The sequence below is a fragment of the Perissodus microlepis genome, chromosome 3 (genome assembly GCF_051167445.1).
Source record: "Perissodus microlepis isolate ML-2025 ecotype Zambia chromosome 3, ASM5116744v1, whole genome shotgun sequence".
Classification (NCBI taxonomy): Eukaryota; Metazoa; Chordata; class Actinopteri; order Cichliformes; family Cichlidae; genus Perissodus; species Perissodus microlepis.
The window spans coordinates 15,628,706-15,645,787 of NC_140463.1; the positions used below are offsets into that span (position 1 = coordinate 15,628,706).

The 17,082-nt window shown below is 37.6% G+C and overlaps 1 protein-coding gene across 1 annotated transcript; it reads left to right on the top strand.

The window, feature by feature from the left end:
* Nucleotides 1-7,589: 7,589 nt before the first annotated feature.
* Nucleotides 7,590-16,324, top strand: LOC146390150 (uncharacterized). Its single transcript, XM_084920783.1, has 6 exons — nucleotides 7,590-7,666; nucleotides 11,308-11,419; nucleotides 12,969-13,313; nucleotides 13,398-13,655; nucleotides 13,773-13,892; nucleotides 14,727-16,324. Exons 2-6 carry the CDS (start codon nucleotides 11,314-11,316, stop codon nucleotides 16,322-16,324), a joined length of 2,427 nt encoding a protein of 808 aa, XP_084776909.1. The 5' UTR covers nucleotides 7,590-7,666; nucleotides 11,308-11,313.
* Nucleotides 16,325-17,082: the final 758 nt, after the last annotated feature.

The following is a 17,082-nucleotide window of genomic DNA, read 5'->3' on the forward strand; positions in this document are numbered from 1 at the left end:
GCAAGAACTCATCCCTAACCCAGAGTGGGCAATCCACCCTTTTCCGGCTGAGGACCATAGCCTCAGATTTGGAGGTGCTGATTCTCATTCCCACCGCTTCACACTTGCCTGCAAAACCGTTCCATAGCAAGCTGTAGCTGTAGGCTAGCACACGATGAAGCCAACAGAACCACATAATTTTCATAAATTTAGAAAAAAAAATAAGGAAATTGTTTGCCTTAATCAGTTCTGCTGACTTCTTTGGGTTTACAATCATGAAATGGGCTAAAAAAGAAAAAACAACCAAAATATCAAAAGAATCCCATACTTCACCACTTAATTGCAGAATATTGGCATTCCTGAGGAGTTAAAGCTGGATCTGACAGAGTAGCTTGCACCATGAAGCTGCATTCTCCTGAATCTACGGAATCTATGGAAATAACCAAAATTACAAACCTTTGTATATATAATATTTAAAAAACTGAAATTATGTTACAAAACGTAGGATAAAACTGATATTTGATTCCTATTATTTAGAACATGCATACATTTTTATATACACTTTTAACATTTGAACCATGTCTGTGAAGGTTCTCAGTCATCCAGGTCATCGTAGCCTAAGCTTGGAAAGAAAAGCAACTGGACTTCTTCAAGTTTGTTGAAGATGTTTCATCTCTCATCCGAGAAGCTTCTTCAGTTCTGAGAGCAATTAGTGGAGAGTCCTATTGGGAGTGTCCCTAAGAGGGTCATGACCCCCTAGTGATGCTCTGCCTAATCACATGAGCCAAGGTGTGGAAACGGGTGTCAGAAATGTGTTCAAGTAACTTAAAGAAACACCTTTCTTTCCAAGCCCCTTAGACTTTTGAACCATGTTTTTTTTCCCCTTCCCTGACGGGAACAGGCTTACTTCAGTCACTGGTAGTTGACAATGGAAACATTTTTATTTCTAATGGGAAAGGACTTGTGGTACTTAAACCTCTACAATATTTTCTTTGTGCTAAGCATTGATATGATGCTTAACGCTTGAGATGCCAAGTTTTTTTATTATCGAGGCTAAGTATTAGAGTAAGTTATTTTTTCAGTCTGTACACTAAGATCCAGATTCTATTTTTAAAACACATATTCATATATAAAGCTTAATCAGGAAAACTGTTGTGGAGTTTATGCAGCATTAGCGTAGGATGTGTTTTAAATAGCTGCATAAAGTGGATACCAAGGTGCACATCCTCCTGCACTGAGGCAGAAGCACTAACTACAAGCCAAGGTCCTGCTCATATAGGGTTGAAAAGCAAAAATGTAAAAATCTGGACAAGTGAAACCAACACTGAACAAAAGTGAAAAACAGGCTTTTAAGCAGGTTGATGTTGCTTGCAGGTAAATAGTTTGTCTGAAGCAACAGAGGAATTGTATTTGCCAATTTCTCATTACAGTCAGCTATAATTTATGTTTCAAACTTGTGTGAGAAAATGTGTGTAAAATACTTCATAAAATATAATATAGTAAAGAATTAAAATATGAATAGTCACCATATATAGGCTGCAGAGTATTGTTGTCAATGAAAGTAGAGTGTAATGTGTGAAACGAGGGTTCATCTTTATCTGGAAAAGAAACTAACAGAACATATATTGTAGCATATACACATTATATATTGTAGAGTAGCATTTTAAGAGTTAACTTATCATCTAGCTGTTACCACAGGTCAATTTTGGTTTAACAGCAGATTGCTATTTAGGTATAAATATTGCACGCAGCAGCCTCAGAGGACTGCAGACTAACACGTTCACAGAACTCATCTTACCTTTTTGTGTCTGTGGGTTTGTGACTTTGTTTGTCTCGAGGCTCAAATTATCAGCGGCAGTTTCAGTGTCTAAAAGAAAATGCCAGAGATGATGTGAACTTCAAGCAGAACGGCTATAAAGCATTTCTTGTAACAACTACAAAACAACAATGTATTTTTACAACTATTTCTCATTTACAAATTATCTCACTCAATGCTATTACTGAGCATGTTACAGTGATGTTATGTCATGTGTGATATGATATGAAGGTGTGCACAGGTGTTCGATTCTATGCCATGAAGAGAAAATTAAAACTGACTTTTATAGAAAAATATTCCAACAATAGTTTTTGACAACTACGTTTTGGTAATCCGGGGCCCTCATGGATAAGTTGGTAACTGATGTGTGGTAGGGAGGTAAAGTGTTCTTAAGGATGAAGACATGCAAGGAGGCTCTCTGTCTCATTACAGATAGTGCCTTGGTAAGGCAAAATGACTTTTTAAGTGTTTTAATATTTTTAAATTTTCCACTTTTTCCCCCACTTGATTTTCAACAGGTAAGAAAGGTCCATGTACATTTACGCATAATTGTATAATGTCTTATACCAGTGTTTCCCAAAGTTTTTTTTTTGGTTTTTTTTTTTTGCTAGGCCTCCCTTCTTTTTTACAAGAAAATCTTGAGTGATTTGAACCAGGGGAACAAATTGTGGCAGGTTCGGCCTGATATTATTTGTATCCCACTGTACCTTTACTGTATAAAGAGCTAACATCTCCAAAATTCATTATAAGAAGTGTTTGAACTAAAAATCAAGAATGTCGGATACTGTTTGTCAGTGATTTGGACAGCCCAGACTGTGCTCCAGGGGGTGTGCCCCCCACTTTGGGAACCACTGGCTTATACCAACATCACATCACATCCTTCCATTGCTTTTAAATAAATAAATAAATATATATATATGTGTGTGTGTGTGTATGTGTGTGTGTGTGTGTGTGTGTGTGTGTATGTGTATCTGTATACATGTATCTCCCAATAATGAAAATAGTAAGAGGAAAAAAGTGGCTCAGATCCTACCTCTCTTCAGATTCTTGGCAACACCACACTGCCCTTTGTTTTGATCATTCATTTTGATCTGTAATAACACTAAAACATTAAAGAGAATTTTCATTATCAACATGTTGTGTATTTTACATATATATATATATTTTTAAAAACATAACATGTTATACCTAGCTTCATCTTCCAGTAAAGTAGTCCCAACACCAGAAACTGCAGCACCAACACAGCAGTGAGAACAACCCACAGCAGGGTGTAGTAAACGTGTAATGAAGGAATTTCTTCATGAGATAGTGGAAATACAGCTAATACTGGAAAGGCAGAAACAAAGAAGTTCTTTACAGATGGTGTTTAAGTTATTATAGATCTGCTAGAAAACTGGACAAGAACAGGAAAGCAAACTATTTGACTAATGTGTACAATACTGTTACAATAAACTATACATATATTACAAAGGAAAAAGAAAACAATTGAGAAGACTATGCAATCCTGTGAAAAACTAAGTAAACAGTCACTGCTTTCATAGGAATTATAAGGTAAGTAGCAGACAGGTGATAATTCCCTTGATTAGTTGATCTCTGTAGCCAACTCTGTAAAAGGAGTTTTGATTGTGTGTTGGTCTAGAGCATTCAGATGTATATTAATGCCATTATCTTCCTGTGAGTGAACATCTGAGCAAATTCACCCCAAGGTCAGACCTTGTAATGGTCAGAGAAATTCTAAAAATTCCAATAACTGCATCTCGAAGACTACAGGCCTGAGTTAGCATGTTAAATCTTAAAGATCATGAGAATGCAATTAGAAAAAATACAGCTTGTTTGAAAGGTTTGCCAGAAGAAAGCCTCTTCTGTCTAAAAAGTATATGGCAGTATAGATTAGCTGTGTAAAATTGCACCGGAAAGATCCAGAAAACATGTGGAAAGACCAAAGTGAAAGTGTCTTGCAATAATGCACAACAGAGGAGTTGGCAAAAACAAACACATTTAACAGCTATCATGCATTGGAATAGAGGGGTGCAATTATGGGCTTGTATTGCAATCACAGGATCTGAGCACTTTGCAGTGACTGATCCAATTGTGGAGGTGGAAAAAAGTCCTGTCCATCAACACTAGTCCTTACCAGTTTCTCTGTGGCAAGCTGAATTGCCTTTTATTGTTATTTATATGTTTTTCTTTGTCTGCTTGGTGTATGGTTTTATTATTGGAAAGCACTTTGGTCAACTTTGTTTTTTTTAAAGTGCTATATAAATAAAGTTGGATTGGAACTTTGATGATAAATATGAAAAAACATTGTAGATGTAAATGTGAGGCCTTCTGTATTTTCATGCATTGCAACATGCATGCATTGACCAACTTGCCTATAAAGAATATATCAGATATGAAGTTAATAAAGATAGTAAAGAGTAAAAGCCTTACCTTCAGTTGCTGAATCAGCAGAATTCTTCTGGGTCACAGCGCCACCTGCAACTGACAAAAAATAATTTGAACCCACATAACTGTATTATAATATATGAATATGTGTCTGTTCTGTGTCTGACTGAACAACACCATAGATATGTCATAACCACAAAACCCTATGAAATCCTAAACTGTAAGTTACTGCAAAACTCGACATGCAGTTCTTTAGAAATGTGGCTACATATTGTGTCAACACATCCACAATGACTGTGATTGTTCAGTGCACATTTCTTCATCAATACCTGCAGTACATTTCTGGCTACTTCTTCTGCCATCATATTTTTCTGAAAGAGATATGACCCTTTCAAACAGAGAAACACTAATGCCAAAGTGTTTTTAAGGCTATACATCAGGGGTTTCAAACTCATTTTACTTCGCGCTCCACATATACCCCACTATTTACTTAACTGGGCCACACCAGTGAAACTCCCCTTTCTGTCGGGGTAAAGAAGTTACATAACTGTTTTTTCTACACAATAAGGAAATATGTAATATATAAATGGCTTCAACTGCACATTTGGGCCTGTGAGACTCATTTAGACACTCAGGTACTGAGCCATGGCTCTGTTCTACATGTAGACATCCCTGCATTGCTGCCATTCAAAGACACTTTGTATATAGTTTATTTTACATAATATTCCATATTAAACTGTAAATTTAGGCTTTTTCAAGGAAGCAATTTTTTTATTAAGTGTTTTCATAAATGCCTCATTTTTGAACATTTACTACTACTAGGGAGAACACACGAGGTTTAAGGCCTGGAAAAGTTTGAAACTTTTTGTCCTCCACAATGGAAAATGACTGAAAAAAAAAACAAACAAAAAACAGGTATTACTTTATTCAGCTCAGTGCACTCAGCTTTGCAGCCAGATGTACCTCATTTTACGTTTTTGTTAGTTTCTTCACTTTCCCTGACATGCTTGCATTTAAATCAGCCCCCCCCCCCCAACTCTCTATGTACCTGGCCTGCACCACTATACTTGCTGTCTTTATATGGAATTTCCGCCCCACTTCCTTTCAAGACTTTGTCTTTGCATGTGATTGGCAGCATGGTGTCCTGATCAAAATAAAGTCCCGCCCTGCCTGCATGGATTCTCATGCAGGCAAGGGTGTGCATTAATAATTAATAAATGACATATGCAATTAGTTTCAATTCCAAAGTTCAGGAAACACTGCTGAAACATTCACATCTGCCAAATAAGCCCTTTAAACTGTTTTTACTTTAACAACTATCTGGCTATTTTTTCTTAAAATTTAAGTCTATGCTAGTCAGTATTGCTGGGATTTACTGACTCAGGATTACGATAACAAAAACAACAAAAATGTTGTATACCATCCTCTGCATTGGATTTCCTTCTGATAGCCAGCCAGCTCTCTGGTGATTTCCCAACTCCCTGTATTTTGCATTTATAGAATCCTTCATGAGACTTTGAAACATTTTTGATTTCTAACTTTCCATCATAGCTGGTACCCATGGGCAAGTTATCTTTGTAGAAATCAGCTGTGAAATTTGAGTCTTGTTTCTCTGTCTTGTTTCTACAGTGCAGAATAACAGCATCTCCCTTCATCACTGGATGGACAGGACTCTCCAGTATCACAGCACCAGCTGAAAATGCAAAGAAATTTATAAATGTTACAAATGTGCAATGGTTTAGTCATTATAACCTTCACATTTCATATTTTAATTCTGATAATAACATACCTGAAACAGTGATACTGACAGTGTTGCTTCTCTCTGCTCCACTCTCACACCAGTATTTTCCACTATCTGTAGCAAAAGCATATTTGATCCCACAAGTCCTCGTCACAGTGTTATTGGAACATTTCGAAAGGATTTGCTGAGTGTTCCTCACTTTCCATCCTGCTGAAATGTTAAATCCTTCACAGGTAAAAGAGACTGACTCATATTCAAAGAGCTGCAGTCTGGATGGAATGATAGAAAAAGATGAATCTGAGAAAGAAGAACAATGCAATAAAACAACGACTGAGTTCCCAGAGATTCAAGAAGTAAGGCCCATGCTAATTCAGGGTGAGTGGTGGAAAACAAGGATTTAGGCAGAAGGATTGGAAAACATGACATGAATATAAAAGGACAAATACTACTTACAAGAGATCTTAGAATAACTTTTCTGCACATGTGCCATCAACAGCAACAACCCTGCAGAAACAGTCCCAACGGACAGTTTTGTTTTCACACCAACATTTACAATTTAAATTTGAATTTATCTGCAGTCAGCATGAAAGTATGTTTGCTCATCTTTTTGTGACTTATTGGATGTGCAAGAGATCGACATTTACATCTCCATTATAATCTAACTGATATCATCATATGACAGTTCATTACTTGCACAAATATATTTCACATTACAAGTGCTAAAAAGTAACACATAATTTGCAAATGAGGTGTTAGTAAATGTTACATTTTCATTATTTGCACAACTACCCAAAAGATTAAATGTATTAAGACAACTATTATTTTCTTTAAAATAAAACATGTTGGGGTAGAACAGGAACAGACTATTGCATAAAATATAAAAAAGATTCTACATGCAAGAAAATTACATGAGGCAAGAGACAAATGCTGTACTCACAGAGTTTACTACAGAGTGCGATGACTTCCATTCTGTCTTTCTCACTGAGAGTATCAAGCAACATTAAATCTAAATATGTAGCTCATGTCTTCCTCTTCCTGTGCAGGTCACTTTACTTCTTGTGTTGAGCAGACTTTATTGAGTAAGTTTTATGAAGACTGCTGCAAGTGTGTTACAATAATAAATACAGAACAGTGGATATGTTAGACTGAGGGCAAAAAGGCAGCAGAGGCCATCATTGACAACAAAGCAGAGACAAAAAGGGGAAAAAGAGCGAGGAGTGAAACTTTACATAAGATTAAGTATTATATGATAGTGTGAGCATGAATAACAGGTCCCATAGTGCCCCCTTCTGACCAGTAAACATTGTCAAGTTTTTCGGTTATATGAGGGCAGAGTCCAATAAAGCAGCTCATATCACTGCCTCACGGGAGCATGGCTGTAGTATTTTATAATCACCTGCTTCGGCAGGTAGAGATGGCCCCCAATGGCCCATTGAATGGACTGATGTCATTGGAAGTGGGTGAAAGAAACTGCAGAAATCATTTTCAGCTCCTCTTTGGTTTACACATGATCTGTACTAATCTAATGCAGTATGCAATCAAGGTCATGCTTAGTGTTTATCTGACAAACACCAAGGAATGTGCAGCAATGAACGTTAGAAACTGATCCGACCGGAGTGTCCAGTTTGCAGTGACTCATTAATACTTGTCTCAGTTTTTGTTTCCTGGTTGGCCTCCAGCAACGCATTTCAGTTTGACAGCGACAGTTTGGATCACTGTGTTGGAACCTGGGGTCTTTATCTGTGGTAAGATACTCTTCTATTTGTTTGTTCTGTTTTTGTTTTGTTTTGTTTTGTTTTTGAGTCAGAGAACAAACAAACAAGAACCTTATACCAAAACACCAAAACTGTGGTAAAAAACAAAGGGATTTTTTTCTACATGTTACTGAATAAACTCTGAATAATGTCAGACTGTTGTTTCTCTGTCAAACCGTGAGCACATACAAGATGACAAATGTCTGTCAGTCATTAAAAGCTCCCACAAAGCTCCAAATGTAGCAGCAAAGTGTGAGAAAAGCTGTGTTTATTTTATAAAGAACACTGCTACTGTAGGTTAATTTTAAAATAAAAGGTCATAGTCTAAGCGGATTTCTGTTCTTGGTGAGTGTCACCTCCAGCCTTGGCTGAGCCTTTGTGCTTTTCTTTAATGAATTTGCCAAATAGAGATAAAACACAGAGCTGACTGCAGCAGCAGGTTTCTCAGATTTTCTTTCTGTGAAGACAGCCACATACCCACAGACTGCTGCTGAGTGGGTGGAGTCAACTCACATGAATTGTTTCAGTTTCTCTTCTGAAAATGACTGCTTGATACAAACTCAGAAGCTCAGCTGTCTGAAACAACTGAAGATGAAGCAATCTGTTGAATTTACTGAGATTAAACTGAGTTTGTACCTGTCTGTGTTGAACTGTGACAATCATCAGTTAACACAACTTTTCAGCTGTTAGGGGGCAGAGTCGGTTTCCTCAGAAAAAATCCTGAATGTTTGGAGGTGTTTGGTTAAATTCATCATCAAGTCATCAGGTTTGTTCTGCATTCTGTCAGTCAAAGCTAGAGAGCTTTTCTACTTTCAAAGGAAAATATAGTAGCGGCTCAAGGAGAGGGACCACTAGCCAAGAGACTCACATTTCTTGCTGAACAAACAAAAACAAAACCAGTTATCCTGATGATAACTCTTGATCAGTTGTGGCAGTGTCATAGTCAGGCATTAGTACAATGTCAGAAATGTTACTCTTGTCAGTGAACCACAGGGGAGTGACTACTGTTTACTACACTGTTAAAACCCTCATGCCTTCCTTATGTTGGCTGTGTTATAGCTTGTGAGATGAATTTTTGCAGGAAATCTTCTTTTTAGTTAAAATTTTGAACTCTTTTTGAACTCTTTTACTCTTACATATCATCCATATTCTGCTTAATGAATTTTGCACCATTTCAACATCTTTGTGTACAAAATCTGCCATAAAATCCTCAACCCAACAATATTTTTTTCTGCTTTTTTTCATAAATCGCTTAACCCTTTAAGACCTACCATAGAACCAAGTCCGCCACAGCTTATATTATATTTTTACATGTTGTAGTGCCATTTTTGGGAGCATTTCAAGTTGCTATAGATCAATACAACCATTATGGTTGGATGCATCAGCAGGGATGATGAGACAGAGTACCGGGCTGTGGTCGACTCCTTTGTCACGTGGTGTGAGCAGAATCATCTGCAGCTCAACGTGGCAAAGACCAAGGAACTGATCGTGGACTTCAGGAAGACCAGGAAACACTTGACCCCTGTTTCAATCCAGGGGGTCAGTGTTGACATTGTGGAGGACTATAAATACCTTGGAGTACACATTGACAATAAACTGGACTGGGCTAAAAACACCACAGCACTTTACAGGAAGGGCCAGAGTCGTCTCTATTTTTTGAGGCGACTGAGGTCCTTCAACATCTGCCAGAAAATGCTCAGGATTTTCTATGAGTCTGTTGTGGCCAGTGCGATCCTCTATGCTGTTGCATGCTGGGGGAGCAGGCTGAGGGTCGCAGATGCCAACAGACTTAATAAACTAATCCGTAAGGCCAGTAATGTTGTGGGGATGGAGCTGGACTCCCTCAAGGTGGTGTCGGAGAGGCGGATGCTGTCCAAGATAAAGACAATGTTGGATAACACCTCCCACCCACTCCATGACATGCTGGTCAGTCACAGGAGCACGTTCAGTGAGAGACTGAGATTACCGAAAAGCACCACTGAACGACACAGGAAATCTTTCCTGCCTGTGGCCATCTCCCTGTACAACGCATCCACTTAACACACTGGTTACTGCTACAACTACACGTTTCTTTTCCAGCTATTTATTTATGAGTGACTTATGTATGTATATATATGTATATATTGTACTATTCTTGTTAGCGTATTGTCTGTCTTGTCTTAATGTTGGTTTATAATGGAGCACTGTAACAAAAAATAATTTCCCCCAGGGATTAATAAAGTATTCTGATTCTGATTCTGATTCTGATTGATAGCCCAAATTTTAATAATATGTCTGCATTAAGTGCATAGTAATTACATAAATTGCAAAAAAAGTGTAACATTTTTCTTAGGCTAATTCCCATCACTTGATTTCATTCAGCTGTGATGGACTATCAGAGTATAATCGTCATATGGCACTATTAAGTTCCATAAGCAATTGCTTCCGATGATCTCTCCCTATTGGACTAAAGTTTGCAACTTTGGAGGAAGTGAGAACCTGCACAGAGACAGTGAGAATGTGCAGACTTCACAGAGAAAAAACAAACAGCTGGCTGATGAATTCAAACACAGCGTCCTCTTTCTGGACCTTCATTCCTAACTTGTACTTTATATTTTTATACTTTTGTGCTTACTTACAGTATATAGCAAAGATTCCCTGCTACACGTTGTGCCGATACACAATTATTTTACAGATTTCAATCATTTACCTATTGCCTGATTAAACAACACAACTATTTTGAGACCATATGAGAGTACCTCAATTCCAGTGTTTTAGGAATTTTGACACATTTTTACAGTTGCTGTTCCTTAGCACAACGGCAGCATTTCCACAATAGGAAAGATTGGTGCTGTAGTTATTTACAGGAATCTAAAAATGTCACAAGAGACACATGCTGATTCAGTGTTTCATTCACAGATAATAAATCAGAGACAAAAAGGGAAAAAGAGCGAGGAGTGAAACTTCACATGAGATTAAGTATTATATGATAGTGTGAGCATGAATAACAGGTCCCATAGTGCCCCCGTCTGACCAGTAAACACTGTCATGTTTTTCGGTTATATGAGGGCAGAGTCCAATAAAGCAGCTCATATCACTGCCTCACAGGTGCCGAGCTTCATAATCGCGGTAATCAGCTACCTGGCAACCAGGTCAAAGTACAGCCTTTTATTTATATGTAACCCATTATAGAAGGAGCTAAAAATAAGAAATAAAGAAAAAAAAACACACACATATATTTATGATTTTAGTTAAACTGTTAACTTGGTTTAAAACACTACAGTAAGATTTCTCTTTAGTGTAAACTTGATCATTAATGAGTAATGTATTCTTATCTCATATGTGACACTCAACGTATGTAGTTCAGAGCGCAGTGGACATGCCTGAAGTCTGTCCCTGAACATTTTATATCAGACTATAGGTGTGGTGTGTTTTTACAGCTCTGCTGCACAGAGTAGATTTTAATAGACTGAAAGGTAGATAAGACAGATCGAGCAGGTGCAGGTCAAGTTATTTGATTTAAGGACTTGACTTTCAACATGCTGATTGAAAAGTGAGCCAACAGTAAGATATCCTCAACTTTTCTCACCATAATTTGATTTCCAGTGTGAAAGAAAATGTCTTACAACTGTGTGTATTTGAATTTTCTGCAGTACATAATGCCTCAACACAAGGACAGACGATCCTCTAAATCTCGACTCAGTGTATGGACTACAGTGTTTTTCCACTCTGTTATCATTCTTCAAATGACACAGATCAATGCAGGTAATGTATCCTCACAATTAGTGACAACAGCCAATATACTTTTGATATGTACACTCAGGATATGCACAATGTCATAGTGTGGACAAAGTACAGTTTTAGTAACACCTCTGTGTAAATAAAGTTTCAACAAAACTTATCAGTAGGGTTAAGGTATTTTCTTGGGTTGCATTAAAAAGTAAAAAATTAAATAATATGAAATTAGTAGTTATATATTAATAATATAAACTATGAAATACATATGTTTTAAATGTAGCGTTTTGTACTGAAGCAACAGGGGTGTTTCTAAATTGCATTGTACGCATTATACTTGTCAAAATGTCATTACACAAATATTAGTTTACAATAATGTATTTAAAGGTGTGCTCTAACTAGAGAACAAGTGAGGAATCAATTAGGGGGGAACACTTAACAATGCATCATCAGCTTCCTGCATTGTTCCTCATCTATTTTAAAATTGTGAAATTTTATTAACTTGGAATAACTTCTTCATTAAGTGATCACTTTTTTTCTGTGATAAATAAGTAAACAATAGAAAAAAAAAAGCTTTGCTTAAATATTTATGTTTAAATTATGTGTTTGGATTCTCTTTGAATGACAACACTGTATTTGAAATTGCAACCAGATGTGCTAAGAACATTTGGTTTCCATCACAAAATGTATTTTAGCTCAAGGTCTTTCAAATGTTGAAATAATATCAACGGTTACAGTTTAACAATAGTTGGTGGTGCCATTGTTCAAATAAACAGGTCAGTGCACTACTAAGAATGAAAGTGAAAGCATCCCTTTAGATTAGTCATATTTTATAGCACGTTAAGGTTAAGAAGGTCCCGTATAAGAGAGAAGTTTCCAAGTTTATTACTAACGTTTTATTTTTTTCATGTGTTTAACCTACTAAAATAACGGCCATATATTACTTTTCCAAATCCTCCTAACAGTTTTCCGTCTTTACATTTCCCTATATCCCCAAATGTGAGACAAGTAATTTATGTTTATTTTGTTCTCTCTTATCCTGCTGTGATTATTATTATATAATTCTTCATTACTAATTATACCACACATGTATTATTTTATTCACTTTAAATTAAGTGAATTTTAACAGTCTTAAATAGTGAACAGGTTCATGTTATGAAGTATGGATGGTAGCAGAAGTGTGAGTTATTTTGTCACTCACATGAACGACAGTTCAAAATTATGAGACACACATGAGTTTCACATTTTCTTCTGTACTACATTCATACTTAAGTTGAATTTGTGGGGATTTTAGTTTTGTTTTTATTCACTGTTTAGCTATGACTTTATTATGTCATGGTTTTTGTTTTGTTGTTTTAGTTTATCTGACATTGCATTTAATTTGACAACATCCTATAGACCACATTATTTTCATTATCCTGACATTGGAAAAAAAAAAGAAAAAGACAATTGTAACCAAAAACACATATAACTCGATATATAGATTATGCAAATCTGTGACTAAAGCATTTTTTTTAAAGTTTACATTTACTGTTTTCTAATTCTAAATAAAGATCAAAAACACATTTTTCTTTCCCAGGTGAATCTCTGACAAACAGTCAGCCTCGCATGATGGCAGTAATTGGTCATACTCAAGACATCACCTTGCCATGCAGTGTGGATCCTCCCATGAATGCTGTGGATGAGATGGTTGAGTGGTCAAGATCTGACCTGAATCCCAGATTTGTCCATGTGTGGCGGTCAGGTGAAGATCATCTGATTGGCCAAAACCCATCCTACAAGAACAGAACATCAGTGTCTATTGAGAAACTGAAAACAGGAGATGCATCACTGAAACTCACCAAAGTGAGGCTGTCAGATGAAGGAACATACAGATGCTTCATTCCTGGACTAAGTGCAGATTTGAGTGTTGAACTTGTTGTCGGTAAGTGAACAAAATGTATATGCTGCTGAACGTAGAAATTGGATTACTGTTTATCTTTTATGTCGCAATTTTATGTGTTTACAGAAGCTGATATTCAGATAATCAAAGTCAGCCCTGGAGTGTTAGAATGTAAATCCAAAGGCTGGTATCCAGAGCCGGATGTGTTTTGGCTGGAGAGTGAGGGCAGGATCATCCCTGCTGGGTCTAAAGAGATGTTCAGGGGTCCTGATGATCTCTATGCCCTCAGCAGCAGACTGACTCTGGAAAAAGGACACAGCAAGAACATCACCTGTAGAATCCAACAAAACAAACAGCATAGAGAAGCCAAGATACATGTCCCAGGTTAAGTTTTTTTTAATTAATGATGTGATCCAAATTTTAGCTACAAACTGGCAAACTTGACAAAACATATGTTAACTTATTAATAATTATTTTATCTCATGTGCTTTATTATTTCAGATGAATTCTCTGTGGATTCAGCTAGATCTACCATTGCGGCATTGATTGTTGGCATTATGTTTATTACTTTTGTTGTTTTTCTTGTTTTTCTTGTTTGGAAATGGAGAAAAAACAACATGGGTGAGACTCTAATGCATGCCCAAATATTGCGTAATCTCCTACTTTGTCAGACAAATCTGATTAAATTTGCACCAATTAATTATTGACAAAAAATGTGTGGTTAGACCAGCTAGACTTACATTCAAGTCTAGATGCTGCTGTTAATGCCTCATATGTTGCTGATATGTTGTTTAAGGCCAACTGCAAACATACACAAACACTCTAACAATAACATGTCATTATGCACACAGTCATGTCTATAGAGGCTTTTTTCCATTCAGTTTTAAAATTTGTGTTTTTCATATTTTACTTATTTTCTTATAAAGTCAATAATATTAGAAGCTATTGCCCCTCCAATAGAAGAAGCTCCATGCCTGCTTCATGTCCTGGGGGGCAGGATTGTGGTTTCCCACACCTATTATTAAATACTTACGTGGAGAAACCTCATGAACACAGCTAACCCAGACAGTGTGCGTGTGCAGGCTCACAAGCACAGGTGCACACACGCACATTGTCTGGGTTGGCTGCTGCCTCTAAACATTAAGGTTAAGCTTATGTTACTTAAGCTTATGTTGGTTGTTGCTGTGGTTTCTCTACTGTGTTGTTTTCATTTTTCATTTTGCATTTTTTTGTTTGTCCTTCAGACAACAATTGTGATTCTTATACTGCCACATAGGACATGAAAAAAGTTTGTTTTGAGTCAGAAACACATATTATTATTATTCAATAATACCACTACTGCTACTTTTAACAATAATAATAATAATAATATTTTCATGACAGTAATTCTTCACTTTTAAACCTTTGGTGTGGGAAAGTAATGCATTTAAAATTACTAATTGTATCTCCCCACAGAGACTGGAAGCAAAGAAAAAATGCAAGCTTTTGGTAAAGATCCAGAAGAGGAATCTCTGATGAGGGAAGAAAAGGTCAACGACACTTTACATGTCAGTTTGTGTCAAATAGAGGTGGAAAATGACCATGTTTCCAACAAAAATATCATGCAGACAACAAAAACTGGCACACAACAAAATAATAACCACCCAGGTAGAGAAACAACAAATAATGTATGCAAATCACATGATGGAAGACAAGCACAACCTGAACAATTTGATAATAACAGCGAAAGAAGAAATTATGAAATTCCAAATCTGACTGATAATAGTGGACAAGGACATCGGCCTAAACAACACGAAGAAGCAAACACTGAAGAAAACAAAAACAAAACACAAACTATAAATGAAACAGCAGATCAGAGTCTAATTAAAGCAGAAGGGGAAAAAACTACTCATTCTGAGGGAGAAGACACAATGAAACCGGACAATATCAAGGAAAATGTCAGTCCCACAGGATCAGAAAGAAATATGGCAAACCAAAATCAGGTTGGTGGTGATGTGGATGGCGAAAAAAGAGCAAAGGAAGTTTCTTCTGCAAACAGAGCAGAAACACCCCCAACGCAGCATGACAATAAGAAAAACCAGTCAGAAAAACCTATAACCACACATCAGATTGTAATGAGTGGAGGCCAAAAACAAGAGATCAAGGAAGCTGGAGAAGAAATAAGCCAACCACAAGCTCAGAACATGGATGGGAACGGAAATAATAAAACAGCAGATCTACCTGGCAAAACCATAGGTCAACATAATAGCACAGAGGAGGGTCACACATATGAAGGGATTGCAGGGGGGCAACCATTGAAAGGGATTGCAGGGGGAAGACCAACAAACGAAGGGATTGCAGGGGCAGGACACACAAATGAAGAGATTGGAGAGGGAAGACCCACAAACGAAGGGATTGCAGGGGGAAGACCCACAAACGAAGGGATTGCAGGGGGAAGACCCACAAATGAAGGGATTGCAGGGGCAGGACACACAAACGAAGGGGTTGGAGAGGGAAGACCCACAAATGAAGGGATTGCAGGGGGAAGACCCACAAACGAAGGGATTGCAGGGGCAGGACCCACAAACGAAGGGGTTGGAGAGGGAAGACCCACAAACGAAGGGATTGCAGGGGCAGGACACACAAATGAAGAGATTGGAGAGGGAAGACCCACAAACGAAGGGATTGCAGGGGGAAGACCCACAAACGAAGGGATTGCAGGGGCAGAGCACACAAACGAAGGGATTGGAGGGGCAGGACACACAAACGAAGGGATTGCAGAGGCAGGACACACAAACGAAGGGATTGCAGGGGGAAGACCCACAAATGAAGGGACTGGAGGGGCAGGACACACAAACGAAGGGATTGCAGGGGGAAGACCCACAAACGAAGGGATTGCAGGGGCAGAGCACACAAACGAAGGGATTGGAGGGGCAGGACACACAAACGAAGGGATTGCAGAGGCAGGACACACAAACGAAGGGATTGCAGGGGGAAGACCCACAAATGAAGGGATTGCAGGGGCAGGACACACAAACGAAGGGATTGCAGGGGGAAGTCTACCACATGCTTAAATGATTTTATAATGTTTTATAATGTTCTATATGTATATGCACAAAGAGATTGCAAAGTTTCATGGCGATGAAGACTCATAAAGAAAACCTCACTCTCAGTTGGGGTAGGCAGAAACTAAAATGAGTCTGCTTTAACCCTTTAAACCCGGTCGGAGCGGACACGCTCCGTTTTGCGCAAATATTTTTAAATCCCGGTAGCACTGCAACCACATAAGCTAGCGCAATAATTTTTTTTGCCATCAGCTTGTCCTAAGTCACGGTTTCCTTCCACATATAGCTTTGCAAAAATTGCATAAAAAGCACTTGCAGCAACAAAAACATAATACTCCAGAAACACGCTTTGCCAATCCGATCAGCTGTTTGTAACACTTCCTACATCCATCAGCGCGAACTATCGCATGTCCGCCATGTCCTGCCCGAAACCGGACGTGACGTCATTTTGCGGAAATGTAGAAGAAGACACTGACAGATGAAGACACTTAAAATAAATTTCCTGTGGTGGGAAACTATTTTGTGCAACTTTTTTCTATTTACAGTTTTGAGGGATAAGCCTCTTAAATTTCTTTAACTAGAAATATATGTTAAAAAAACAAAAACGATTTTAAATTTTTTTGTAGTTTATTGCACTTTTTTGCAATTTATGTAATTACTATGCACTTAATGCAGACATATTATTAAAATTTGGGCTATAAATGTTGTATTGATGTATGGCAACTTGAAAGGCTCCCAAAAATGGCTCTACAACATGTAAAAATATA

What these genes read in the sequence shown, in the direction of transcription:
- LOC146390150 (XM_084920783.1), top strand. Translation starts at nt 11,314, where the DNA reads ATGCCTCAACACAAGGACAGACGATCCTCTAAATCTCGACTCAGTGTA. An exon ending in AATGACACAGATCAATGCAG is followed by an intron (nt 11,420 to 12,968) that starts GTAATGTATCCT and finishes TTTCTTTCCCAG; the next exon opens with GTGAATCTCTGACAAACAGT. An exon ending in ATGGAGAAAAAACAACATGG is followed by an intron (nt 13,893 to 14,726) that starts GTGAGACTCTAA and finishes ATCTCCCCACAG; the next exon opens with AGACTGGAAGCAAAGAAAAA.